This window comes from Pyrgilauda ruficollis, unplaced genomic scaffold (assembly GCF_017590135.1).
Source record: "Pyrgilauda ruficollis isolate IOZ18807 unplaced genomic scaffold, ASM1759013v1 scaffold148, whole genome shotgun sequence".
Taxonomy (NCBI): Eukaryota; Metazoa; Chordata; class Aves; order Passeriformes; family Passeridae; genus Pyrgilauda; species Pyrgilauda ruficollis.
Window position 1 is genome coordinate 748 of NW_024513432.1, and position 27,121 is coordinate 27,868.

Below are 27,121 nucleotides of genomic sequence, written 5' to 3' on the forward strand. Positions count from 1 at the left end.
ACTTAGAGTTTTAGAATACAGTAATATATATAGAGAGAAAGAGAGAGAGCAAAATAAAAGTTTTAACGCAGAAACTAATCCTTCATGAGTTTCGGTAGTATTTTGTAATTAGACAGAAAATGCAGGAGTTTGAGTGATTAGTTATTGAGTTAAAAATAAAAACAATTTAAGTGTCATTTCCTAATTAGATAGTTTAACCTTAAAAGACCTCGTGGAGAAAAATAATTTGCCATTTTATAACTCATTAGTAGAATACTATAGAACTCACTACTTGGGAGACTCTTACAGAAATGAAAAAAAAAAAAAACCAAAACATTTAAGCCTGAACACAAAATACCATCTCAAGTACCTTCAATGCCTACCTCAACAGAATGAAAAAAAGGCCAAAACCCCACATTTAGAGGTTTCCTCGTTATTTAATTTTTGTCATTCCCTCCCCGAACGCCGCCCCGACCGCGCCATGCGACCCCGCGTCACCGGCGCCGCGCGCCGTCTCCACAGCGACGGGGCCGTAAAGCGCGGCCGCGCTGGTGTCGCAGCTGTTCCGCGGGCAGTGCGGCGCGGCCCAGCGGGCCGGGGAGCCGCGGCCATGGAGATGCCGCTGCCGCCCGAGGGTGAGGGGCGATCGGGGGCTTCGGGGGGAACGGGGGGCGACCGTGGGAATGGGGGGAGAGCGGGGGATGACGGCGCTGCTTCCCCACAGACCAGGAGCTGCGGAATGTCATCGACAAGCTGGCGCAGTTTGTGGCGCGGAACGGGCCCGAGTTCGAGAAGATGACGATGGAGAAGCAGAAGGAGAACCCCAAATTCTCCTTCCTCTTCGGGGGCGACTTCTACGGCTACTACAAGTACAAGCTGGCCCTGGAGCAGCAGCAGCGTGAGTGGGGCCTGCGGCTCGGGCAGGGCCGGCTCGGGGCTCCTTCCCTCGCCGGCCGCGGGGTCTCGGGGTCGGCCGGCGGAGACACTTTTGTCTCTTGTGCTCTCATCCTGCTCCGCCGGGACCGGTTTGCAGCCTCTTTCTGCGCTCGGGGTTCCCAGTAGTTGGCTCAGCGCTGCCCACGGCTCCTCACGGCCCCGGTTGTGGGTTTGGAGGCGGGCGGGGGGAGCCGCAGGGACGGGCAGCGAGGTGAGACGGAGCTCGGCTTGTCCTGGAGTTGTCCCTCTGGAAGTGCACAGGGAGTTGCTGACTCTCCTCTTTGGCACCATCCACCTGTGATTTTGCGTTAACTGTAGAATCATAGAATATGCTGAGTTGGAAGGGACCCATCAGGATCATCGAGTCCAACTCCTGGCCCTGCGCAGGACACCCCAGGAATCCCACCAAGTGTCAGAGCATTGTCCAAGCAGCTCTGGAAACCACTCTCACCCCCTCAGAGTGAGGGTCTATTTGGAACCAGTGCCATTTTCACCCGTGGGCTGATGGTAGCAGGTTTCTCTGGGAGGTTTACTTTCAAAGTTTACTCTGTCTGATAGTGTTGTGCAAGCAAAGCCAAGATATCGAGGCTTCCGCACAGATCCAACCCCTGCCACAGCCGTCGCTCCCGCCGGCTGCACCCATCCCGGCCCCTCAGGGCACCCCGTCTGTGGAGGAGCTCATCCAGCAGAGTCAGTGGAACCTGCAGCAGCAGGAGCAGCATCTCCTCGCTATGAGACAGGTTGGTTTGAGATGAGCACTCATCTGGTGTATCCTGGCCTGTCAGTGGCTGTAGGAATTAGGAGTAAAGGAGGAGAGGATTGTTCGCTGCTGAGCGGAGCTGGAGGTGAGGAGAAGGGATGTTGCTTTCCTTATTTTTGTTGTGTGGCAAATGCCATCGTTCCCCTAGAATGGATGTATCTGATGTGTAGGTTGCGTTATGATTGCATATGGGTTATATTATTATGGGATGAGTGATCTGTGATTAAAACCTTGAAAAATCTTGTTAGTTTTAGAGCGGAATAGATTGTGACTGCTTTAACCTTGGTTTGATGCTGCAGATTGCTGGGATCTGCAAGATGTTCCAGTTTGTAGTATTCCAACTTAGATTGGAGGGAAACTATGCTATCAACTAGCTGATTTTTGCAGGAGACATTCAGCTGTTAAAGCTGCTGAAAACCAAATTGAAGAGTTCCTTGTGCCTTGGTTATCTTCCTTACGTTTAAGAGCTTCTTGCAATTATTTTTTATTGCATGATAGATTTTAGAAGTAGAAGTAAACTGGACTTCTCCAGAAAAATATGAAGAGTCTTTTCAGAACCAAAGAATTGAAACATTGTCATGAGGTCACAGTGCTTGTAAAAGATTTTGATCCTTGAGATTGCCACTTAGGTCCAAGAGGATAAGGATACAGCAGCTTCATTCTTTAAAATAATTTTTGCTATAATGTAATTCTTTCTCTTTTTTTTTTTTCCTTCTATTTTTTTTGGGTTTTTTTTTATCAGGAACAAGTCACATCAGCAGTAGCCCTGGCAATCGAGCAACAAATGCAAAAGGTTTTGGAGGAAACCCAGTTAGATATGAACGAATTTGACAACTTGTTGCAGCCAATAATTGACACTTGCACAAAAGATGCAATCTCAGTAAGTGATATGAATCTGCACAGGGATTTGGTGGCACTGTGGGTTCGTTTGAATTTGAGATTCTCTGTACATTAACAACAGCCTTATGTTGTGTGGCAGGCAAGATGAAAGCTGTTACCTGAAAACTTCCCTTCCTGCAGTTATTTCAGAACTATTGGAAGCCTATATCGTGGGAACACATTAGACTGACTTAAAATATTTTAAAATTTGCTTTTCTAAGGCTGGCAAGAACTGGATGTTTAGTAATGCCAAGTCTCCTGCACACTGTGAGCTGATGGCCGGGCACCTGCGGAACCGGATAACCGCGGAAGGAGCTCACTTTGAGCTGCGCCTGCACCTCATCTACTTAATCAATGATGTTTTGCATCACTGGTAAGAATTCAGTTCTGGGTTTCAGTTTGCTATTTTGGTTAATTTGATGAAGTTTCTCTCCTAGATACAGTTTTGGTTTGACTAGTCACTTCATATTTTAATGTATTAATTGTTTTTAGCAGCTGTCCTTAGATGTCCGTAGATTTGATCTAGTGCTTTAGTAATCAAATATAGGTAAAACTGTTTTACCTACTTCGTGTATTTTTCCTCCAGACAGGATTTTACAATAAAGTCTTTAGGGAGAGAGCTCTATTTCATGATTCTACTACTTTTAGTATAGCAGAAGTTGAGATGAATTGAATATTCCAATGCACTTAGTGTTATAGGGAAAAAGATAACTCTTCCCATTCCTTTCTTGAAGCCAGAGGAAGCAAGCACGAGATCTTCTAGCTGCTTTACAGAAGGTGGTTGTGCCTATTTATTGTACCAGTTTTCTAGCAGTGGAGGAGGATAAGCAACAGAAAATTGCCAGAGTGAGTATCTGGTTTTGGTTTCACTGTGACTTTTGCTTTGTTGGGTTGGTGCTATGTAAATTCACAAATAGGCAGGTACCAGAAGGTGACTGAGATTTTTCTAGTCTGATTGTCTTTATAAAGTCTGTTATAGAAGGTGCTCTAGTACACATTTAAAATAGAACTTGAAAGTCCTTAGGCTTTATTTAAGAGTTATTGCAATGATAAATGCATCTGAATCTTTAGCCATTCAAAAATAAATAGAAAAATCCTAGGTCTTATGAAAAGCTGAAGACACAAAAATGCTGTGCCTCAGTTTTTCTTTGATTGTTCATAATTTCTAAAACCTTTTCACTCTTATTCATGCAGCTTCTTCAGCTATGGGAGAAAAATGGGTACTTTGATGAGTCCATTATTCAGCAGTTACAAAGCCCAGCTCTTGGACTTGGCCAGTACCAGGTTAGCCACAAAAATACCAGTTTTCTTATTTATGCAAATATTTTGAAAATTATTTTTCTTTTCAAAGGATAATGTTAGTTTTTGTCTCCCCTCCGCTCCCTTGAAGTTGCTTACAAGGGATTACAAAAAATAATGTAAAATATAACCTTGTTATTTCAAACATTGAATAATCCAGCTGCTGATATGGCCCTGGATACAGGATACAGACTGTACATATTTGACAGTGTCTTGCATAACAGGGAGTATTTGGTTAAAAGGAAACAAGCAAACATGGCTTGAAATTGGATACATTGAATGTAAAAATTGTAGTGACAGCAGGAACTTTTCCTTTTTATTATTAATAATGAATGCTGTTGATTTGAGCTGTATTGGAAAGACAGTACTAAAGATGGTGGGTTTCAGGCTGCAGAGAATATTTTGGAAATCTCCACAAAGCTTCGTAATGGGACTGGATGGTTCTGTCACCGTTATCCTGCATTCTCAGGTGTTTTTTGGGAGAGAGGATGAAGGGCAATACAGGGAATTCAGAACAACTGGATAAGGTAGGTATTACAGGTTCAGTGTTCACTTGTTCTTCTTCATTTCTTTTATCAGGCAAATTTGATCACTGAATATGCAACGGTTGTCCAGCCTGTGCAAGTGGCTTTCCAACAGCAGATTCAGAACCTGAAAACTCAACACGAGGAGTTTGTGAACAGTTTAACACAGCAGCAGCAGCAGCAGCAGATCCAAATACCCCCACTGGAGAACGAGGTGAAATCAACACCCCCACCTCAAGCCCCCACAGCAGCCCCAGCCTCAGCTCCACCATCTGTTCCAGTCACACAAGCAGGTACTGAGCTGGCCTGGGACCTGTGCAAAAATCACTGGGTGACAATGTTATGACTTTCTTTTCCCCCCTCTTTTTTTAATAATGAGGCACAATGCACTGCTGGTTTGGTTCAGGCAAAAGTTTGAATCAGTTCAGAGCCTTGCAGCAGGTGCAGGCTGATGCATGAGTATAAAAAGAACAAAAGAGATGAGTGTTAAATGGATCAGAAATCCTGTCTCCCAGTAATTAGATTTCTTCAGAAAGAATTAATCTGGAGCCTGGTGTGCTGATGTTTTATTAACTGCAAGTGACTTTGATGCTGACAATAGTCTCTGAATTGTTCCAGATGATGGTAAATCTCAGCTGCCTCTGGCTGGTTCTACAGAGTATGACACAACTGGGTCTGGAGTGCAGGATCCTGCCTCAGGGGGACCACGTGGGCCTGGATCTCATGATCAGATTCCCCCAAATAAACCACCCTGGTTTGACCAACCTCACCCTGTTGCGCCGTGGGGTCAACAACAAGTAAGAAACGGTTCTAAAAACTGATGTGGAGGTTTAGAATGTCTGTCTTGGTTGTGGAGGTTGGGAGTGATCACCTTGATTGTGGAAGTGCAGTGAAAAGCTAGGAAGATAGAAGCTGTGAAAGTTAGAAATCCAGATTTCAATGCCAAGCTTTGTCATTCTGAGTGCAGTTAAAGGCAAAATGTTAATCCTATTTCAGTTTGTCAACCATTACGCTATTCCTATGAACAAGAGCTGTTTGGTTCAGTAACAGTTTGGTCTTTTTCCATCTTTTTTCTGAAGTTGCAGTCATTCAGACTTATATTTGAAATGTTCTTTCACTTGTGCATGGGCTGTATTTCCTTAAGAAGGTATTTTATTCTGTTCTTCATTCTTGTAACCTAATAACCAGGCTTCTGTACTTCACCTCCAGGGACCACCTCACTGTCCTCCCTGGAATAACAACCATGAAGGAATGTGGAACGAACAGAGAGATCAAGGCTGGAACAATCAGCGAGAGACACCTTGGAACAACCAGCCTGATCCTTCATGGAACAACCAGTTTGAAGCACCGTGGAACAACCAGCATGAACAGCCTCCATGGGGTGGGGGTCAGAGGGAACCTCCATTTCGAATGCAGCGGCCACCTCACTTCAGAGGCCCATTTCCTCCACATCAGCAACATCCCCAATTCAACCAGCCCCCGCATCCGCATAATTTCAACCGCTTTCCACCTCGCTTCATGCAGGATGATTTTCCACCTCGCCATCCCTTTGAAAGGCCTCCTTATCCTCATCGTTTTGATTACCCCCAGGGGGATTTTCCTCAAGGTAAAGTGTGTACCAGGCCAGGTTTTCTTATGTTGTAATGCTGATTGCCATTACAAAATTATTTAGTGATTTGGGATGACAGTTTATCCTTGATGGACTGTTGTGATTTTCCTAAGAAATGCTTCATTTGGGAGTTTGGGAAGCTAAGAACTGCTAAGAACTCAGTAGGAAACACATGCAGAGTTGGATGCTTCCTTGCTTTTTGAGTCTTCCCTAACAAATAATTGTAGAAATTGTAGTCCAAATTCAAGTCAGCATCTCCACAGGCACCTCTTTTGCGACTACTTCGCTTTAAAAGTAGTAGGTTCAAAGGTGAGAAGCAGCATTTTCTTGTAAATTTAATCACCTGCTCATTAGCCTGTAGGTGAGGGTTTATGAGGTCTATGACCTGTGTAGATGGAGGAAGTTAAGAGGAAGGCTGAAAGGATTTGTTCCTGTTTGTACACTCATTTGTTCTTTCTTTTTATTTTGACTGCCAGGCTCTCTAGTTTTCTGCATTTAATGTTGTGTGGCTTGGTAGTGTGTGGTGAAACGATCCCTACCTCCAGTTCTTCTTCCTCATTGGGTTTGTTCTCTTGTTGGAACATGGGAATGTGTGGGAGTGTAATCTGGTGCAGCTTGCCTGGCCAGAGGTAGTTTCCATTTCACCTGCAGGAGTTACTGTTACTCTGGAATGATCCTTGTCAGTGTGACGGCCAAAGATCACCCTGCTTCTGTGTGACAAGTCATTTAGAAAATAGATTATGTTTCTGTGTAGAAGTTGCTATGTTAATCCTAAAAGTTTCTCAATTTTCCAAGTCCAAAAATGGTTAAAAACCAATGGATTTGAGTTTATATATTAAGAATTGAGTTTAACTTCTGTAGTAGAGATTGTCCCTTTTTTTCCCCCTAGGGTTTTATTGTTTGGGTGTTGTTTTTTTTTTAAGAAATGTGCTAGTGAGTAGGGAGAAAGGGAGAATCCCCTCTTGTCTAAGGGAGTTTAGGTTTATGCTCCGAATGAGATGCTCAGTTTTGGATTGTAATGATGAATGGTGATTTAAAATACCTGTTGCTTCATGCAAAGTTTTTGGAGGAAGGGATCTACTAAACCAGATGGTTAAAATTAGGAAAGCAGTGAAGCAATGACAATACAGACTTTGCTTGAGTCCTGATGACAATGAGTCAAATAGTACCAGCTGAAGATTGGGAAGCGGCTATAATGGCTTTTTCTGGAAAAACTGTTAATCCTCTTGCAAATGATGTTGATTTTCAGTCTTGCATTTTTCTCTGTAGACTGCAGAGAGTTCAGCAGGGTCTCCTGGCATTCATGGTGTTTGTCCATCAGTGGCTGGATGAGTGTCACTCACTTCCCTATTTTAGCAGAATTATTATCTCTATCTCTTCTGCAAATTTATTTTTTTCCAAAAGTAATTTCTTGTCACTCACTGATGCAAGTTAATTGCTGTCATATGTATTTCATCTTATATGTTGATTTAACAGGTCCAAGCTGAGCCATGATTGTGTACTTAGCTTCAGAAATAAATCCCACCAGTAGCTGCCCTGCTGCCTCTGAAACATTTTGTTCTTGCATGTGTCTTTGTTGTGGTCCTTTTGACCACAGTATGTCCCAAAGGAAGCAGTGGCTTGGGGCTGAACTATTCTGTTGTCTAGAGAGTGGTTGCTGTGGCCAGGGAGGTAAATGCACTGCAGGGTGTTCTTGAGTGTGGACCTGTAGCCAGCCTCTCGTCCTTCAGCTCTTGTGCTTCGCTGGATCTGCTGAGATTGGGTTTTAGGATAAATGCAGTAATTGAAGTACATCTCTGATTGCCTTCTTTCTTTGATAGCTAAATAAAACATTTTAACCCTCCCGCTCTGCAGAAATTGGACCTCCTCATCATCATCCTGGTCACAGATTGCCTCATCCTGGTATCAGCGAGCATCCTCCCTGGGGAGGGCCACAGCACCCTGATTTTGGGCCTCCCCCACATGGATTTAACGGGCAGCCCCCTCACATGCGGCGCCAAGGGCCCCCTCACATGAACCATGATGATCCCAGCCTAGTGCCAAATGTTCCCTACTTCGATCTTCCTGCTGGCCTGATGGCTCCACTTGTCAAAGTAAGTGCTTGCTATGGGACTGATTCAAACCATGACACTGGTGGGATTAAAAGATCCAAAACCCGTTGTTGTTGTTATTAGGGACAGTTCAACATCGATGTGTATGATTTCAAATCCTTCCATCCCACAACCAGTTATGTAGGGTATAAGAACAGGAGTAGTTTGGGGGACTAGGTAGTGAAAACGGTGAGAATTCTCGTGTGTTGTGTGCTAGAGGAAGCTGGTTGAACTCACAGGGTGAAAGAGTAATTTTTACTTGAAAGTCTGACCCCTCTTTGTAGGAAATGGAAATCCCCAGTGATTTCCAGTGGCCAGAGACACCTCACAGATCTGATGGGGCCACTGTACTAGTTCTTCATAATCAGAATTCTCTTGAAGATGTTTTACAGTATCAATGTTATATATATGAAGAAGGATAGAGAACAGGAAACATACCTGTATCAGCATCTTCAGAGATATTTATATTTATATTTATATTTATATTTATGTATTCTGTATTTGAGATAAACAAATAAGCCTCTTCCATCTCTCTGTGTTATGCACCAGTTTGTGCCAGGCTTCCATCCAGACACATTAGCACAAAGGTGGATGAGATCTGCATTTCATCTACCTGGTGACCCACTTAATTCTTCAACCTGTGCAGTGCAGGCTTTTCTCAGAGAACTCACAATAGTGATAGCACAAGGAACATTGGTTCGTCTGCAAAATCCTTATTTCCAGATCATTTTTTATCCAGTATTGAAATTTGGGATCTCTACACAGCTAAATCTGTATTTAACTCTTCAGGTAGCCACCCCGTGACACATGACACAATGTGTAATTTGTTTTATTTCTGGCAGCTTGAAGATCACGAGTATAAACCTTTAGATCCTAAAGATATACGTCTTCCACCTCCAATGCCCCCCAGTGAGAGACTTCTGGCTGCAGTTGAGGCATTTTATAGTCCACCATCTCATGACAGGCCTAGAAACAGGTAAGAGTAGGTGTAGCCAATAAAATGGTAAGGAAAATGCTCTAAGAAAGTGCCTCAAATCACAAAGTGCTTTCCTCTCTTTTGCCTGTGTCTTGGTTCTCCTAGTTGTATTGCAGCTGCACTTGCTGTTTGATCTTATACTGAGATTTGTGAGACAGTTTTTCCCAGACCCTTTGTTCTGTACAAAATCCTGTGAAAATCCTTAAGGTCACAACTGAAGTGGAATTTACACGTGTGGGTTCTGTGTGGTTGATTTGTTGCAGTGAAGGATGGGAGCAGAACGGACTGTACGAATTCTTCAGAGCTAAAATGAGAGCAAGGCGGAGGAAAGGTCAGGAGAAGAGAAATAGGTGAGAGTTCCTGTGTGCCGCCTTCTGCTCTGTGCTGTTCATCTGGAAGGTGCTTGGGCTAAATGCAGAGGGAAAGTCTGTTCAGCAATATGCTGATGGAACAATGAGTTTCAATGTGCTGGAATTTCTGTCTAATCTGCAGAAAATGGACACAGCACAGGTTGCCCAGAGCAGCTGTGGGTGCCCCATCCAGGAAAGTGCCCAAGGCCAGGTTCAACAGGGCTTGGAGCAGCCTGGTCTTGAGGAGGGTGTCCCTGCCCAATGGCAGGGGTTGGAACTGGATGAGTTTTAAGGTCTCTTCCAACCCAAACTGCTTTGTGATTCTGTGAAACAGTTTTTCACACTCAAGCTTTCACTTTCACTGCAGAAGTAATGCTTGTGTGTAATTTGAATTTGATCAGGAGTAGATTTGTGTTTCTGGTGCTTCTCCATGGAATCTGACTGGAGTTTGTCTGCTCATTTGTGCAGTGGGCCCTCTCGGTCTCGCAGTCGGTCTAAAAGCCGAGGTCGTTCATCTTCTCGGTCTCACTCACGATCTTCAAAATCATCTGGCTCGTACTCGAGATCACGCTCTCGCTCTTGCTCTCGATCGCGATCCTATTCTCGCTCACAGTCCAGGTAGGGCACAGGGGGCTGAACCTTGGGAACTGGGGGAGTGGGAAAACCCCAACCCTGGAGGCTGATCCAAGGATCCACGGGGGCTGCTCTGGTAACTTGTGCGCTCTCCCTTTCAGAAGCCGGAGCAGGTCCCGCTCCTCTCACAGCCGATCGCGGTCTCGGTCACGGTCTCGGTCCAAATCATACTCCCCAGGAAGGCGGCGCCGGTCCCGCTCTCGCAGCCCCACTCCTCCGTAAGCTCTGCTTTGGTCCTGTCTCCTTGTACCTACCTGGGCTGTTTGAACAGAGCGCCTGCAGGGGCACTGCCTCCTTACCAGGGGATAATTAGCATTTCATCAAAGAGCAGAAAAGATGATGGAGGGCAGATCTAGAAACAATTTATCTGCTGTATGGGCTTGTAGAGAGAATATTACTCTATTGTGGTGGCTTTTTATTTTAACAAAACTGCATGCAGAAGTGAAAACTGCAAAACTGTGAAGTCTGTGTATGCCTTCCTTGGGAGCAGGAGTAATTCTCTGTGTGCTCCATTGGGAAGAGCACAGTGTTTGATTTCCCTTGTGCTGAGAAGCAGGTGATATGTTTCTGGCACCTCAATAACTGCATAATCTGATGGCTGTAGTAAAGAATAGCTTAGTAGAGTGGATAGAATTGTGTTGGATGTTAATGCTTAACAGAATAGAACTGGTTTTTGTGTCAGAATAGTATCACTGGTTCTTAATTTGTTCTTACTTTCTTAGTTCTTCTGCTGGTTTGGGCTCCAGTTCTGGGCCTCCTATACCAGAATCGAGACTTGGAGAAGAAAATAAAGGCCATCAAATGCTAGTGAAAATGGGTAAGATGCTGTTCTAGAGTCTTACACAAGCCAGGAAACAAAATTAGACACCAAAGTCTTAAATGTAATTAATTAATGCATGTTCATACGGAATTATTCCTTCGCATTCCAAGGTCAGCATAAGAATATTCAGAGGTGTAAGTATATGGAGCAATGATAGTTGCTTTTCTGAGAAAGATACAGAAGACAGGGATGAGTTTGGCATCAGATGGAACTGACCCTACCTGAAGTATTTATTCTCCCAACAGTGCAGGTCAGCAGAGTGGACAGATTGGACTTGCAGTGCCTTTCTTCTTATCCTCCTAACAGTTTGTAGGAATACTGCTGCTGTCAGCTCCTAGAATCTCTGCATATTAATGCTTGTGAAATAAATGGGATAGTTTATGTGTTGTTTCAGGTTGTCTGTTCCCATCCTGCTTTATCAAACTGATGCTGTCTTTGGTTGTTTCCAAAATGTCCATGTTTGTCTTCACAATTGTAGTCATAAAAAAACAGTGAGAGGATTGCAATGTTGTGTCCTTGCTGCAGGATGGAGTGGATCCGGTGGATTGGGAGCCAAGGAACAAGGAATTCAAGATCCAATTAAAGGAGGTGATATCCGAGACAAATGGGATCAGTACAAAGGAGTGGGAGTTGCATTGGACGACCCTTATGAAAACTACAGAAGAAATAAAAGTTACTCATTTATCGCACGCATGAAGGCCAGGGATGAATGTAAGTGAATGTTTCTCAGCAATTTAGAAACCTCTGTGGACTTGAAAATGATTTTTGTAAACCCAAATCAAAATAGCAGTAGCTCTTAATTTTTTCTAATGTAACCAATACAGTAAAACAACAGGTAAGTGGATGTGTACTCTGATTAACCCAGCAGGTTTTCCTTTTTAGGCATTGTGTTGTGTTTTAATTTCCGAAATGTTAATTAGTAAGTGTGTTTTGTGTAAGTCACTTCCTGGCTGCAATACTGAGCACCTGTATCTTTGAACGTTGCCCCACAAAAACTTGGAACAGTCACAGAGTTAGTGGAGGGGGAGCTATGCCACACAAGGGACAGCTGCCACAGCAGGGAGGTCCTTGTGGTTGGAACCAAGTTAGGCCACACTTACTGTTTACTCCTGCCCTATTCAGTTTCCTACCATTATTATCACATTCTGCCAAAGCCAGTAATGGTAATAAATTCCCTGTAGTGCAGGAAGGGTTCAGAAAAAGACAATTACCCAAATGATAGATTTTTGCAGAGAGTCTGTGATGCACTGAACATTGGCACTTGCCAACAGCTAGAAGGAAAAAGCTGGCATGCTCAATGAAATGTCACTTCTGCCTTCAGATCTGTGCAATCAAATGGGTTCAAATAAAGCCCATAAGGAAAAATTCCTTATTAACAGAACCCTCATTCCACCAAACACTTCAGACAGCTTAGGTAACTGCAGAATGTGTAAGAACTCTTCTCCCTATTGTTTCAGTAAAGCATGAAACACAAGACCCTTCACCACCCAAGTAAGACAAGACTCTCTGAAGAAAGATGTCTGTTATCTTCTGCAAAACATTAAACTTTTAGAAATCCTGATTAAAGTCTGGATGAAGTGACAAATGAATTACTTTAAAAACTATGGTGAAAAATGGAAAGCTATGACATGTACTTCAATACTTGTCAATTAGTGCTTAAAAAAAGCCAGTTGTTACTATGACATGTCTAGCAAGTTTAAAAATTCCCATTTATCTTGCAAAACTTTCTAATTAGTTCCCCATTTTACAGTAGAATTAAACCCCACTCAAGCTGTTCCTGGTGCAGGACTGTGCCTCATTCATTCCTGTGGAATAGACATTATGTGATGTGGTTGTATGTTCTCTAGTTCCATAATGTATATTTATTTCTCTCAAAAGGTTAATTCTATTTGAAGTGGAGGGGTGCTGCCTTGGGATCAAGTCAGACTGATGCTGAGCAGTGTATCCTAATGTCTAAATGGGGAATGAAGCATCTAGTTCCAGTGCAGGTGACCTCTGAGCACTGTGCCAGCTTTTAGAACCTTCCACTCAGCTCCAGGCCCTGCCCAGCAGCTGCTGCAGCCGCCACTCGGGGCAGGACACAAGGGTCAGTTCTCTGGTAGCTTTCCCAGCGTTCTGAGGGATGGGCAATGCTTTGTAATGGAACACAGTCTTTGAGCTTTTTATATTTTTGTATATACCCTTTAATAAAAGCTAATTAGTTCAATAGAAGAGAATCCATTTTCTCTGCTCTACACATTTCTATCAACGAGGTGATCTTGGAAACTTGCTGTAATCTAAACGAAAAAAGAAACAAACCTTTTGTAACTGTTTCCAGAGACCACCAGCTACAGCTGTTAGGCCCTTACACTGCACTTCCACTCCCCAGGTCTGCGTGGCGGTTCCCTTTTCCAGTTGTTTGTTTGTAGAGCAAAAACCCTCATAAAACCATTTAGTTAATATGGTGGAATATCAGTTTGTTCTAGATCTGCTGTAGTTGTGGAACTGTACCTGTCTGTGAATCAGCATACAACACCTGTGTGTTACCAACTTGTGAATGTTGTTGTTTTGCCTTCCAATAAACAATTTTTTTAAAATAAAAATGCAGCTGAGATTTCATGTGCCTGGAGTATTAGCCTTCCTTGTTTTGAATTTATCTTAATAAACACACCCAAGCGTGTGTTTGGGTTTGTTGTAGTCTGACAAGGCTGATTATACAGAAACGTTGTTTGGGTAATGGCACTGAAGTCAGGATATGGTAATTTTCTGCTGTGGTTGTGTTCTTGGGCTGTAGTACAGACTTTCACTTCTACCACCATCATAGATGAGATCACAGATCTCACAATTCACTGGACAAATGTATGAACTGTGATGACTTATCAGAGTCCCATTAGATGGAAGTGTTATCTTGATGTCTCTTTTGCTGACATAGTCTGACTGAAGGTTCCTGTGTATCCCTGTATTGTGTACACAAAACATTCAGGTATAGAAAAGTAAATTATATACAATAATTAGCAACTTGTACTAACTGATTTATACTACCATAGCAGTTTGTATGAATTCTTCCAATACAGTTTATAATCTTCTATCTGTGCAACTTGAAAAGGTTTCTTGTTTCAGCCTTAGACCTGTGAATATAAATGTCACTTGAAGTTCAATAACTGTCCCAGCAGTTATTTCTCCTGGGCTCTCTCCGAATTTCTTCAAGCGCTTGCTCAATTGTTAGAGGTGGGGATTTGTGATTCTTGATGTACTGCAAAAAGAAAAAAAGTTAATAAGCTAATGTCTTCATTATGTAGATTATTATTTATTAAATATTACAGCTAATCTTTGTGTCAAGATACCTGCAGGTTTCTGTACTAGCAACAGAAAGTGACCCTTCTGTTGCAGCATCTGAATGATTCCTACTCATTTGAGGACAGCTAAATGCTACAGCAGAAACCTTAATCTTTAAAAAACTATGGCCTCCTGCAGGACCTCAGTCTTTTTTTCTTTTGAACTTATTAATTATTTATATGCAGAGAAACTAGGTTTGCTGTAAATACCACAAGTGTTTGGAAAGGAATACATGCTCAGTCTCTAGTTTGTCATAAATACCTCTTTAGCCTCTTCCAGGGTATGGTAGCGAAACTTCTCATGCTCTAATGACTCCACGAGGGCTGTGTGAAGGTGGTGAACGTTCTCGACAAACTGCTGGGTCAGCATCAGGTGCTGCTTGCACATGGCGTGTAAGACGAGAACCGAGGGGCTGTACGCGGTCAGGGCTGCAAGGAAGGGACGGGGTGCACTGCGCTGAGGCACGGCTGGCAGCAAGGGCTGAGCAAACCAAGCTGGGCTCAGGTGCAGAAAATAGAGTGAAAAAGAATTAATGTGTTTTTGGTACCTTCTACTGTATCCATGCTGATCACGTGACTGGCAATTGGCACTGGATCAATGTAGCTGGTTCCGACAGGTGGGGTGAGCACTGCAGCGGGGTTTGCTGTGCAGAGGATAGCATCAGAATTACTGGGTGGGGAGAGGGGAAAGGTTCAGTGCCACTGCTTGGTTCTTCTGCAGTTTCTTGGGCCAGCAGCTGCCCTAAAACCACACTACAGCCTAACAGCAGAATTCTGTCAGCCAAAAATATGTTGACATAGTTATACAATTTCCACAGTTTCTTTACTCTTAGGCTCACAACACCATTGCAGAAGGCACCTTTTCTAACCCTAGGCAGAGTCAAAATAGAAGACTTTTGTACTCAATGCTTCTGTTTTCAAGCACGCTCAAGTTTCTCCTTTCTCCTCGAGTGTGGCAAGGAATGGTGGCTCTCAGCACTTTTTCCTTTTAGTAAAGAGATGTAGGCAGGGAGCTATCTCTCAGAATGTGAAAGCTCATATCTGATCCTGTTGGGGGGCTACAATGCTTTCCCGAGAGAAGTACAATGCAAAAGAATTCTATGAATGAGCAATCACTTGAGTAACACTACTAATACCAGCACTAATAATGCTATTTTTTAAGTAGTAAAGATACCAAAATATTGAATTTCATATGAGAGTACTACTTGTGCTATTGTGAGTTCTGTCACTAACACTTGCTCATCCAGCCTCAGGTCCTATGGGGAGTGTTTTTAAGCAAAAAACATTCCTTATTATGATATTCAATCCTAGTCTTTCCTGTAGACAGCAGATTAAAGCACTGGGCTTTAGAAAAATTTTTATTTAGCACTAGTGAGAGGAAGCTGTCACTGAAGTGAAGAAGTGTTACTGTTTAGTAAGAAATTATATAAAGTCATCAGAAGGTTGAGTGATATATGGTGCTCATTTATTCCAGACTGCTCCTTTTTATTCACTGTTCCAATACAGGTGGACTTGATTGGTTATTTAGTTAACACATTTCACCCGACTGCCTAATTAACAAGATGTTCTTTCATAAACAATCTTTGAGAATAACAAGAAAACAGACAGTAGGAAAAGCAACACCTGTAGGTTGTTTTTGATAATCAGTTATCATTGTTTGTCTCCAGCTCCCTAAAGTCTCCCAGGCCAATTCTGGGAAAACTTACCTAGCTTTCTTGCTCTCTGACCAGGCTGTCACATCTACAAAGAAGTCTCTTAAGGCTGACTGCGTGGGCATATATGAAAGTGTAAAACTTGCCTGAGTAGGGCGGTAAGTGGTGAACTCACCCTTTGCCCAGCAGTAGGTGAAGGGAGGCTCTGCTGTCTGGACTGCAGTTTCCATGACGCTCACTTGGTGCCCCCGGCTGTGCTGCTCTGGGGCGACCAGCGGGGATGACCCTGAAGATGGGTGTGCTCCAGAACACCTGCAGCTCTCCGCATGTCCCTCTACAGATTCCCTGTCTGCTGCAGACAGAGACCTTTCAAAGTCTTCAGAATATTCTGAATTAAGAGTACTCTCATTCTGACTAAGATAATCCCGTTTGTGTGGAAGGAAATCTGAGGAAACTCCACTTAAATGTTCAGAGATTTCAGCTTCGGAGACACATTTTTCAACTTCTTCTACAGAAGAATCACTCACGGCAGTTACTGCACTGGTCATTTTTACAGTGGCCTGGTCCTCTTCCACCAGCAATGTATCTTTTTTCACATACTTGTTTGATTCTTGAGTAAACTGAATGTCTTCTCCCTGTAAAAGTATTTATTTTAGAACTTCCACACTCCACCAAAGGCAGACTGGGAATATGTGCTAGTGGGGAATTTCTACTTACTTTCTGTTTTAATTCTGCTGCCTTACTGGTAGTATCTGGTGCCAAATCATCAAGACTCATGATATTCAGTCCAAAGTCTGCAAAAAAATGACACCTACATGAGAATTTGCATGAAAATTACAGTGTACTTTCCTGTAAGTGAGTAAAGTGTGGAAAAAAAAAATCAGTATTACCTTCCTAGTTCACTACTAAAAAGTAATAGCAATGAGTCACTGATTCTTTAACTTCATAGAAACTCCTAAAATTTCCTCCTTTGATCAGCTGATGTTCCTGAAAATCAAGAGATTTTTGCTGCCCCTCATTTCCAGCTGTTCTCACTCTGACCCACTGGTACATTGTGCCACTGATACAGGAAAACTACTTTAGTATTCTAATTGTTTTGACATCATAATGTCACCCAGGTCAGCATGATTAATATGAACCCATTAAGTCAAAAGCTAAGAAAAATACAAACCTATTACACTAGGGAAAAAAAAAAAAAGAAAAAACAACAGATCAAGATAATTACTTTGATCAGGCCTTGGTTTGTGTAAAATGTCACTGATGAATCCTTTCAAAATGACTATTTGCCCATGTTTATTAAGAGAATTTATCAGGAGATCATCAGTACAATTGATACTGAGTCTACTGAGACAATATTTTAGAAAACTTACATTTCAAACTGCTGCTGGATGGATCTTCTGCATCAGCTCCTTCAGAAAATAATTCATCTAATGACTTTATTTCAGTTCTGACACTTTCAATGGATTCTTGGCTTTGCTTGGTGTAGCCTGCTTTAGGCAGAGCACTCTTTACAGTGTTGTCTTTCATGGAAGATGACAGTAGTCGAGATCTTGTGGGATGTCCTGACAGGTTTCTGCTGGTGCGTGGTGCTGGTGAATTAACTCTACCAAACACACTTTTTTCTGAGTCTTTGTTGTGAGAAGAAGATGCTTTAGATAACTCTGCCAATGAAACTTCCTTACGAGGTGGAGGAGCCTTTCCTGATAGAACTGGAGTCTTACTCTTTTTGAAGAACACGAAAAAGAGATTTATGTGTTACTTCATTGTTATACGTAGATTGCTAAAGGGAGAACAAATCATTGTGGGTAAATAGAGCAATTTTAAGATGTGAACCTGAATCCTATTATGAGCTAGACACAAATGCAAATTTAAAATTTAGTTGCTAGTGTTATCTAAATAAAAAGCAATCTACCAATTATCATATGAATCATATGAAAGTATTAATAAAAATACATGATCCAGCAAAGTTTGTATGTACCTTTCTGCTTTACTGAGCATCACTTACCAGAACCTTCTGATTCCCACTTCCACTGGAAAACCCCAAAGAGCTCTCCATCAATTCTCTCATTTCCTCTTCATCACTATCCAGATCAAGCTGTTGTTTAACTGTAACACTCCTTTCAGGGCTTTGCATGCTCTCCTCTTCCCCAGAACAGGCATCCCTGCAGGTCCCATTCCCACTGGTGGTACCATAATTCTTCCAGAACCTCTTGCCCTTGGCACTACCTTCATGCCCAGAGGCGGAGGAGGCGCACCCCTCAGCCAAAGGCTTCAGGCCCGAGTCGGTGTTCTGCAGTTCCAGGTGCTTTTTTTGACCCATGATTTTGCTTTCTAGTTGTGCCACTTTATTCAGGACTGCGTTTAGCCGCGTGTGGGCGGCGCTGCCCGCAGCGCTCGGGGCTGCGCGGCTGCTCCCTGCCCACACGGCGCTTCCCGGCCGCTGGCTCCGCTGCATCCCACCAGCGTTTCCATCGCACAGCTTCAGGAACCGGCCATGGTGGGACGGAGTTCTTCCAGCGTTCTCCAGCTCTGTGTCCACCACCGTTAAGTCACCACGGGTGCCGGTCCTGCGGGGTACATGGCTGTGGCCCTGCCAAGAATCACACAGTTACTGGCCTTAGGAAAGACCCGACATCATCGAGTCCAACTTGCGACTGATCCCCACGTTGTTAACCAGACCAAAGCACTGAGTGCCACATCCAGACTTTCCTTAAACATCTCCAGGGACGGTGACTCCACGGGCAGCCCCTTCCAATGTCCGACCACCCTTTCTGCGAAGACATCCTTTCTGATGTCCAACCTAAACCACCCCGTCACAGCTTAAGATTGTCCCCTCGTCCTGTCGCGGGTTCCCAGGAGCAGAGCTGGTCGCTACCTGGCTGCACCCTTCTGTAGGGAGCTATAGGAAGGGGCTACTACAGATCCCTCCTCACACAAGGCGCAAACACGGGCCCGCTCCGAGGATGCCTAGGTACAGACCGAGATAGGGCGCCGGTGCCTCACCTGCCCTCGGCCCGCGGGTGCCCGAGAGATCGCGGCCATCCGGGACGGGCCGGGCCAGCGCTGAACGGCGCAGGACGGACGGCATGGGGCGGAGCAGGGTCGGGAGAACGCCGCCGAGTCCGCCCAGCCCGAGGCACCGGAGGCTTCTCTGGGCCGGGCTAGAGCGGGCGGTACGCAGCCGGGTCCTGGACTCCGGGACTCCCCAATTTCCCGCCCACTCATTGGCTCCGAGAAGCGATTCGGCGCCGCCAGCCAATCACAAGCAGGTTTGCAGCCGCCGACAGCCAGCGCCCCGACTGCAAGCCCCAGCATGCATCGGGGTCAAGAAATGGGGATTCTTACCGACCCGCGATTTGCTGATTATTGGAGCGAGTTGGGAATTAATCCAGTTGTTCCGCACGATCTGAGTTAAAACCCCTCACTGAAACAACACATTGTAGGTTATTACCTGCTCTTTGTACTTGTGTGGCATTTCCCGGGACTTGGTGAAACTTGTGCTTTGTGTGTCACAGTGAAATTTGGCGTAAGGTATCGAACATCGTTATATAATTGTAATACAATTACATAGCTATTGAGCTTATGACATGGATAATTTTTGTTTTGCCTAGTTTTTTTGTTTTTCTGGGTTAGTTTTCTAGTACTTTCTAGTGATATCGTTCTGCTGTAAGCCAGTTCCTAAGACTTGAGTTTAAGGTTCTTAAAAATGTTTCCTTGCTGTCTCTAAAACCCTGGCTGACAGCTATACACAGCTATATACTCCAATTATATATTTTGATTAAAAGTCCAGATCAGAGTTATGAAATAAAAATTGATACAAAATGCATCTAGCAACCCACAAGATTATTTAGATTGTTTACCACTGAGGAAAATGAATGATCAAAGAAGCCCACAGACTGGGATGATTGAATCCGAATTTATGATCTAAATGACCAAACCGATGATCTAAATCAGACCCGAGGTAAATTGCTCTCCTTACTCTGTGTTAGTGGATTATTTAATTTCTTTTTAATATAGTTGAACTGTGTGCTGGTTTTGCTTTCTTAATTTTCCTGTGCCTTTTAAAGGATTGGGATGAACCTGAACCCATGGTGGAACTAGTGCCGAGGACCTGAATTTTGGGATGAAGAATAATAATAATGCCGAATGGTATGATACTCTAGTCGAGATTCCTCTATACAGTTTATAAATGATTTCCTTCTCCTAACTAGGGGAAAACCTTGAGCCACTTTCTTTGCCTGACTGTATTCCAAATATGTAGTTCATACTAGGGGAAATGGAAACCAAATTGGATGGATAACCCGAGGGCTCTTAAGAGAACAGGAGACTTCCTGGGTTTTTTTCTGTTTTCCTTCCAAAGTGAAGGAGGAAGGCACAATTTTTTTACAAGTTCTGAATAACAGATGCTGAGGTTTATGCAAAATATTTTGGAGATAGAACATGGGGAGGAATGAACATGAAATTCCCATGGGTGTTTTCCTTCTTTATTTCCACATTTTAAAGATTCCTTGTCTAATCTGAATGAGAAACTATTGGTGTATAGAAATGAAATTAGAATTCCATGGTCCTGAAAGGGAAATGAAGTAGGCTGAGGAATAGCAGGAGAGAGAAAGGACTAGGGAGGAAAAGTACTTTGAACAATAGTTTAAGAAAAAAAATTAGAAAGAAAGATGACTCAGGAAGGGACAGAGCAATGGGGAATGATATTTATAATATATCTTATAGAGAGGAATCCTGTCTGTCAGTGTCTGCAGGGAAGGGTCAGAGCATGGACCAGGGGGCCCAGCAATGGGACAAGAAGCAGCAGGCAGAAACCACCTGAATATGAGAAAAACTTCTTTACTGCACAGTGACCGAGCACTGGAACAGACCGCAATCCCTCACTGGAGATATTCCAGAACTGTGGACACAGTCCCGGGCCATGTGCTCTGCGATGGCGGCCCTGTGCGCCATTGAAACCTCGCTCGTTTGGGGTTATGTGACTGCCCAGGGAGCTGGTGCCGAAGTCCTCGTCCCTGGAGGTGTTTAAGGAGTGACAGGATGTGCTTTGATCTGTTTGACAAGGTGGTGATCTGTCAAAGGTTGGACTCGGTGACCTAAGAAGTCTCTTCCGTTCTAAATGACCGGGTGACTCCGTGGAGCGCTGCGGGTGGCGGCAACTGCCGCCGAGGAGCGCCTGCCGGGCCCCGATAAAGCCGCGGCCGCTCGCCGGCGTGCCTCGAGCCCCTCGTCAGCCGCCGCCTCCCCGGCCCGCCCCGGCCCGGCCGCCGCCTCCCGCCCCTCGCTCCGCCCCGGCCGCGGCCCGACCCAGCGGGAGGAAGATGGCGGCGCTCATCCCCCTCAGCCAGCAGGTACCGCGGCTGCTGGGGACGCGCGGCCCTCCGCACCGGCGGCCGGCCGGGCGCGGCGAGTAGCAGCGGGGCTGCATCGTAGCCGGGTGCAGCCGGGCTGGAATTGGCGCTGGGTACAGGCCCTGTGCCGGGAGGGGCTCGGCCCGCGGGGAATAAGGGTCGGGGCGCGGCGGGGAGCGGGATCCGGGCGGGGCAAGGGCGGCGAGCGGCCCCCGCTGTGCCCCGGGCCCGGACGGCGCTGCTGGGGGGCCGCGAGCTGCGCCGGGGCCCTTCCCTCATGGAGGCTCTGGAGCTGCGTCCCTGGGGAGGGGATGAGGGTCTCCCGGCGCTTCCCCACCCCGAGCAGCCGGGATTACCGTGGGCCAGGGGTTTGAAGGCAAGAGGGCTGGTGTTCCGCACGTCACCCCGTTTTCCTGTTGGTACCGGCGCGGTGATGCCCCTGGAACCGCCGAGCTGTTGTGGCGGGGTGCCGTGACCGTGTGCGGTGTTCAGGGGGTGCGTGGTTAGGGGGCACCGGGAAGGCGCTGAGGGATGAGCGGGAGGCGTTCGCCTGTCAGGAGGAGCAGAAGCTTCTGCAGGGCAGGACACGGGGTGCGTATCCCCGACCCTGGGAGAGGCTGTTTTCAGCTCTGGTTGAGTGCTTGGGATCCCTGGGTTCATTTCTGTTGTTACAAGTTTTTTTATTTGATTTCTCACCCAAATAATTCAAGCGTAAGCAGTGTGATTGCTGTTTATTGTTTTCCATAGCCATGTGAAGAGAGTCGGTTTACTTATTTGCTGTAAAGCAAAAGAAAAGCAACACCACCCCACTACCTTCAATGTCTTGAAACCAAAACTTTTCTATACTGTGCCTAGGCCAGTCAGGCATTCTGATTGACTCCTATTAGTAGTTCAGATTAATTAAATACATCCATGTGCGCACAAACTGTTATCAAATTTTCAAGTGATTAATGTGGTGCAAAATATGTAAGTCAAATAAACTTTGGATGTGAAAGGGTTTGTAGTTGTGAAACTTCTGTAATACATTATAGGAAAAGGTAAAAATCAAATAATTACCAAATACTTACTCTAGAAATCCAGTTTCTCTATTGTTTGAATTCTCATTGATCTTTGAGAGACTGGCATCAATGATATTCCATTTGATAGAAAATGTTATGTTTAGGGAGACTAAGACCACATTCTGTAAACATATATGTTATTTTTATATAGTATTTTCCAACTAATTCAGTGGAAGCATTGTAGTTCTAAAACTTGTTTTCATATATTGAACTGTCAAGAGTAATCTAGCTGTAAACAGAATTTCCTTTAAAGTAATAAACTTCCTCTTCTAATAGCCTCAGTTTTGTAATTACTAAGGAGATGTGTGTTAATTAGAGTAAATGCCAGAAGTGGAATTAGACAGAGTAGGAGAGGGTACGTGTGTTGTAACGTTGAGGCATGTCCACTCAGAAAGCTGTAAAATAAGACTATTGATACCAACATATTAAGAGCTGCAAATAGTATGGGTAATTCAAGCAGCTTAAAATATTTTATCATTAATCATTTATCATAATAATAATTTATTTAAAATAATTAATGTGATCCAGAGATCTTTGTGAATCTGAGATGACTTCAGGAAAGAGAATGAATTGTTCTGGTGGCAGGTGCTTACTCATGCCTTTTTGCCAGACATTGCCAGACCTGCACTGAGGGACTTGGAGCAATATCCATGCCACAAACACAGTGTGCAGGCTCAAGACTTCAGCTTCTGAACAGGAGGTCAACTTGGAGGTTAAACAACAAGGCACTAGGGCTCTGGAGGGTCTGTTTGGGTTGGACTAAAGCGTTGGTCAGAGGTGATGTTTTGGGGAGTACAGAGCAGGCATAGGAACCACAGGGTAGATAAACTGTTAGTCAAACTGAACCTCTCTACCAGGTCATGCTTTGACATCGTCAGCAGTGCACTCTTTAAAATTTTTGTCTCTGCCAGTGTTGACAGTCTTGGGTTGGTCCTTCATGAGCAGATGTCACCAAATTACAGAATCCTCTTGAATGGTGGTGATGTCATCACGTGTGGTGACAGGTAGATAGAGAGCTGTGCTATTTTTGTCACTTGAACCCATTTTGTCTGGTCTGCTTCATCACAGAGATGCAGTCATTTAGGTAAATCGGTCAGAAAGACTGAATCTTTGTAAAATTCTGCAAGTAGAGAATTGATCTTGAGGTGCTTTTCAGCAGTGCTTGGGTGAATAATTTGCTATAGAAGAAATTTCACAGCACTGAAGCACATCACCCTGGCTTCCTGCCACCTCTGCCAGGTAAGTCAGCTCCACGTCATGGCTGACAATATCAAATGAGGGTGACAGGAATGTCTGGTGATGGGCTGAGATCATTCAGTCCTGCTGCTGGAGCAGTTTGCTCTGTATCTTGGTAGGAATCCAGTCTCTGCATGTTCTAGGTCACTCACTGCATCAGTTGGAGGAGCTTGGAGTTGGTGGTTGACTCTCTGAGCTCTCTGACAAACAAGAGGTGCATAGTTTGGTGATAGTTGGCTGAAAACATGGTGTTATTCAGAGTGCAACAGGCTATTTCCTACTTCCACCTTTTCTCTGAATGATACGTTTCCTGCTTGAACAGGAACACAATGCTTATATGTGCTGATCGTTTACATGTCAGCACAAAGAATAGTCAGATTTATGAGTTATGTTTGCAGCATCCTTCTGAAATCCTGTCTGCCATCAGGGAGAGCGAGAGCTTCCAGAGAGTGCTGATATTGGAAAATGCAGCAGCTTATTTTGTTGATGGATATAAGTGAAGTACATTTAAGATGCTTAGGAAACTGTTCTGAAAATGCAGGATTTTTCTATTCAACTAGAGCTGTAATCTTCAGAGAGTCAGTGTTTGCTTGTGCTCAGTTCAGAGAAATTAATTATGGATAGCTCCTTAAATGAAGATTTAGAATGTTTATTGTAAACTCACGAGAAGGTTCTCTTGGCATAAAATAAAATTTTCATGTTCTTTATTGGTCTTTTCTTTCATCATGTTCCTGCCTTCCTCTCAGAGTAAGCAGAACACCTGGAAATCTATGAGGATGACAAGGAAGAAGGTGACATTTGGGAGGGGACACAGTAGTGATGTGACTTAGTGTAAAATACTCCTTTTCAGGTGTCTGGCTGCTGTCCTGGAGGTGGAGAGTGGTTATCCCAAGAAGGTTTTGTGACATCTGTGTTTTGCTCATTGACATCTTTATTGGGTTGTGTTGCTTTCTTTTTAAGGCCCTGAGTGGTCTAAGGACTGACCTGGTTTTGACCAGACTGGTTTTGCTGTTGGCATTGAGGCTGAGGAGAACAGAGTGGAGGGATAAGCTGCACAGGGCTAGATCTCCCATGGCAGCTCTAGGAGGTGTGTGAGAAGATAGGTCTTGGGGCTTCTGCAACTTTTGGCATTCCAGCTGCCGTTTTGGTTTGGGGTGTTTTTTGTTGTTGTTTTTTTGGGTTTTTTTGTTTTTTTTTTTTTGTTTACTCTGTTTCAGTTTAAGATCCTAGTCTTGAAAATGTGTTAACACAGGCACTATGTGTGTGTATAATTGTCTGCTGAAAATATTCTGTAAGGATGTATATGGTGCAGTAGGTAGTCAGGTCAGCATTGTGTTGAAAGCTTGACCTTTGCTATCAGTCCTTCTCATACTGAGGTGTGAAATACTTCAGCAAATAATTCAAAGCTGTTCTTCAAAACCTTATCCCTATGTAGTGTCACTAAGTAACAGTGTGAGGAGAGGTAGGAATCCTGATGAATGAGAAGTTCTAAGAGATGACAGTAGTCTGTGGTCTTGGTGGATCACTGTTATCCACACTTAAATTTCAAGTGTCCAGTTTGTAACACAGCAAATTAACACACTATTTTAGGTTCTCGATAGAAGTAATACACAAAGTGCTATACGTTTCTTTTCCTATAAATTCTGATTGTTGTTTATTCTGTTTTCTTACTTGTGTTTCAGTTTTCTACTGGGAATCCAATATATGAAACATATTACAAACAGGTATGTTCTTAAAAAGAAGTAAAAATAAAGCGCAGTTTCTTCTTCCCCAAGATTTCCATCTCTTTCTTTTCTCCAGTGATAAAACTGTGTGAATTCTGAGTGGTGATGCAGTTTCTGTAACTCCTTTTGACCTAGAGGCAAGAGACATTGCATTTCTTAAATCTGCTTTCACAACAGCCATGTTTCAATTAAATGTTAATTTTTCTCCTTCAGGTAGATCCAACATACACAGGGAGAGTTGGGGCAAATGAAGCTGCTCTGTTTCTTAAAAAATCTGGTCTCTCTGATATCATCCTTGGAAAAGTAAGTTGAAGGAATTGGATAATGCAGTACTTGTCTTTACACTTCTTTTAAGTGAAAGGAAAAATTTTAAAAGAAAATTTGTTTTTTGTGTAACATTTCTGTTGTTAACTCAACAACTCGGTAACATTGTGTGTCATTACTTGAAAGCTGAATGAACATTTTAAGAAGACATATAGTAGGAACCGTTGAGCTAAGTTTTGTTTGAAATTCATGGCAGCTTTTATTTTGTATCTCCACAGATATGGGATTTGGCTGACCCAGAGGGTAAAGGATACTTAGATAAACAGGTAAATGAAATGTTCATGTAGACTTCCTGTATTACCTTTCCCAGATTAGCCTTGTTTTGATCAAGCCCTGGTACCACTACTAGTTATCATTATCTTTTTCAGGGTTGAGTTTTTGTTTACAAGATGAGTTTTTTCCCCAGCACTGCTCATATCCAAGTGTATTACTCAGTGAGGCTGCAGGAGAAGTTTGGTTCTAATTTTCTGTATTTCTTTTGTTTTGTAAATAATTGGCGTATGTACTGTGTAGGTACACAGTCATTGAGTCACAAATGAAAACTATGATTTGATTTTAGAAGACTTTTGTGCATGAAAAAATCTAACATTTTTACTAAAAATGGCTTGGAATACCAAATAGCAAGTTACTTGTAGATACAAATGAACTCTTTCAAAACATTACTAATTTTTAAGAAAAATTGTTGTATTTTAATTAGGAGAGAGTTCTTCATAAAAACCAACTTCCAGTTTTCTCCTCTTTGTTTCCTGTCACTGTAAAATTTTTTCCGACTCATCCTTAAAAGCAAAGGGGTAGTTGCCATTATGGGGCTGTACATGTGGGGTTTTCTGAATTGCACATATACAGTGTTAGTAAAAATGGTAAGTGGGTTATTTTTTATGATTGAAACTGGTTTTTAATAGACAACACAATTGTTTGTAGGGTTTCTACGTTGCGTTGCGCCTTGTAGCATGTGCACAGAACGGCCACGATGTAAACCTGAGCAGTCTGAATTTGACTGTGCCACCTCCTAAATTTGTAAGTAGTATCCACTTAAATGCAAGTATGTGTTGTATGAGAATTAAGGCTTCAGTTGGAACATTGGCATGATCTTGTTTTTTCATAAATGTCGTGGTTCTGGGGCTTCAGGCTGCTGTCAAGCAGTTCCTTAGGGCACAGCAGCCAGGGCTGCCACAGCCTTGTCGTGCTGAGTGACAAGAAACCAGCCCCTTCATGGACTGCAAAACCAGAGCGAGTTTAAGTCTGGTCAGCTTGGTCAGGAAGCTGATGTGGCTAAACTCTGAATTCATGAAAACAAAGGAAACAAAAAAGATTACTTTGGGGCTGGCTCAACAGGAATGAGTAGTAGAAGGCATTGCTGCAGCTTTGCCCTGCACTAGCTGCAGCACAACCTCTTTGGCTTGTGTTGGTTCTGTGTTTGGACACTGAATGCATCTACTGGATGCATCTACCTTACTCAAGTGCTGTAATGCTATAAAATGAGTGTGACTTCTATTTAGGTACATATGCAGTCATTTTCCTCAATGTAGTTAAGCTTCATGTCCATAACCATCTCAAACTCAGTGCAATTAATAAGTACTAGAGACAGAAGTATGTATATTATCTAT

At 43.6% G+C, this 27,121-nt stretch overlaps 3 protein-coding genes across 9 annotated transcripts in view; 2 read left to right on the forward strand and 1 right to left on the reverse strand.

The window, feature by feature from the left end:
* The first annotated feature begins 515 nt into the window (after window positions 1-515).
* LOC121349917 (calcium homeostasis endoplasmic reticulum protein) lies at window positions 516-13,427 on the forward strand. Of its 3 annotated transcripts, none has more exons than XM_041460759.1 (18): window positions 516-614; window positions 704-877; window positions 1,474-1,655; window positions 2,418-2,555; window positions 2,776-2,927; window positions 3,289-3,400; window positions 3,749-3,838; window positions 4,433-4,670; window positions 4,996-5,174; window positions 5,587-5,983; window positions 7,841-8,079; window positions 8,919-9,052; window positions 9,316-9,402; window positions 9,871-10,020; window positions 10,137-10,253; window positions 10,758-10,852; window positions 11,381-11,566; window positions 12,734-13,427. In XM_041460759.1, the coding sequence occupies exons 1-18, from the start codon at window positions 590-592 to the stop codon at window positions 12,736-12,738; spliced, it is 2,700 nt and encodes an 899-aa protein (XP_041316693.1). In that variant the 5' UTR covers window positions 516-589; the 3' UTR covers window positions 12,739-13,427. The 3 variants fall into 3 exon arrangements, with proteins under 3 accessions (XP_041316693.1, XP_041316694.1, XP_041316691.1); XM_041460760.1 differs by having other exon boundaries at window positions 10,140-10,253; XM_041460757.1 differs by lacking the exon at window positions 12,734-13,427 and having other exon boundaries at window positions 11,381-11,574.
* Window positions 13,428-13,580: 153 nt separating this feature from the next.
* Window positions 13,581-18,992, reverse strand: CUNH19orf44 (chromosome unknown C19orf44 homolog). The gene is made up of 8 exons (XM_041460761.1): window positions 18,825-18,992; window positions 17,827-18,411; window positions 17,192-17,543; window positions 16,539-16,615; window positions 15,997-16,456; window positions 14,718-14,813; window positions 14,432-14,598; window positions 13,581-14,087 (listed from the first exon to the last, which is right to left on the reverse strand). Exons 1-8 carry the CDS (start codon window positions 18,861-18,863, stop codon window positions 13,989-13,991), a joined length of 1,875 nt encoding a protein of 624 aa, XP_041316695.1. The 5' UTR covers window positions 18,864-18,992; the 3' UTR covers window positions 13,581-13,988.
* Window positions 18,993-19,924: 932 nt separating this feature from the next.
* EPS15L1 (epidermal growth factor receptor pathway substrate 15 like 1) overlaps window positions 19,925-27,121 on the forward strand; it is a 46,794-nt gene continuing 39,597 nt past the window's right edge. For 4 of the 5 annotated variants that reach the window (XM_041460762.1, XM_041460764.1, XM_041460765.1 and 1 more), the window contains exons 1-5: window positions 20,897-21,172; window positions 25,149-25,190; window positions 25,404-25,493; window positions 25,733-25,780; window positions 26,436-26,531. In XM_041460762.1, coding sequence (XP_041316696.1) covers window positions 21,143-21,172; window positions 25,149-25,190; window positions 25,404-25,493; window positions 25,733-25,780; window positions 26,436-26,531 — 306 coding nt within the window. In that variant the 5' untranslated portion in view covers window positions 20,897-21,142. Of the gene's footprint in view, window positions 19,971-20,896; window positions 21,173-25,148; window positions 25,191-25,403; window positions 25,494-25,732; window positions 25,781-26,435; window positions 26,532-27,121 lie in introns of those variants that run through there. The other variant, XM_041460763.1, reaches the window with a different exon arrangement.

Excerpts from the sequence above, each read along its gene's own strand:
- LOC121349917 (XM_041460757.1), top strand. The coding sequence starts at position 590 with ATGGAGATGCCGCTGCCGCCCGAGG. Across the intron at positions 878-1,473 it reads GGCCCTGGAGCAGCAGCAGC|TGTTGTGCAAGCAAAGCCAA; the intron begins GTGAGTGGGGCC and ends TCTGTCTGATAG. Across the intron at positions 5,984-7,840 it reads CCAGGGGGATTTTCCTCAAG|AAATTGGACCTCCTCATCAT; the intron begins GTAAAGTGTGTA and ends CCCGCTCTGCAG.
- CUNH19orf44 (XM_041460761.1), bottom strand. The coding sequence starts at position 18,863 with ATGGCCGCGATCTCTCGGGCACCCGCGGGCCGAGGGCAG. Across the intron at positions 18,412-18,824 it reads CACCCGCGGGCCGAGGGCAG|GGCCACAGCCATGTACCCCG; the intron begins GTGAGGCACCGG and ends GATTCTTGGCAG. Across the intron at positions 14,088-14,431 it reads CCCTGGAAGAGGCTAAAGAG|TACATCAAGAATCACAAATC; the intron begins GTATTTATGACA and ends TTCTTTTTGCAG.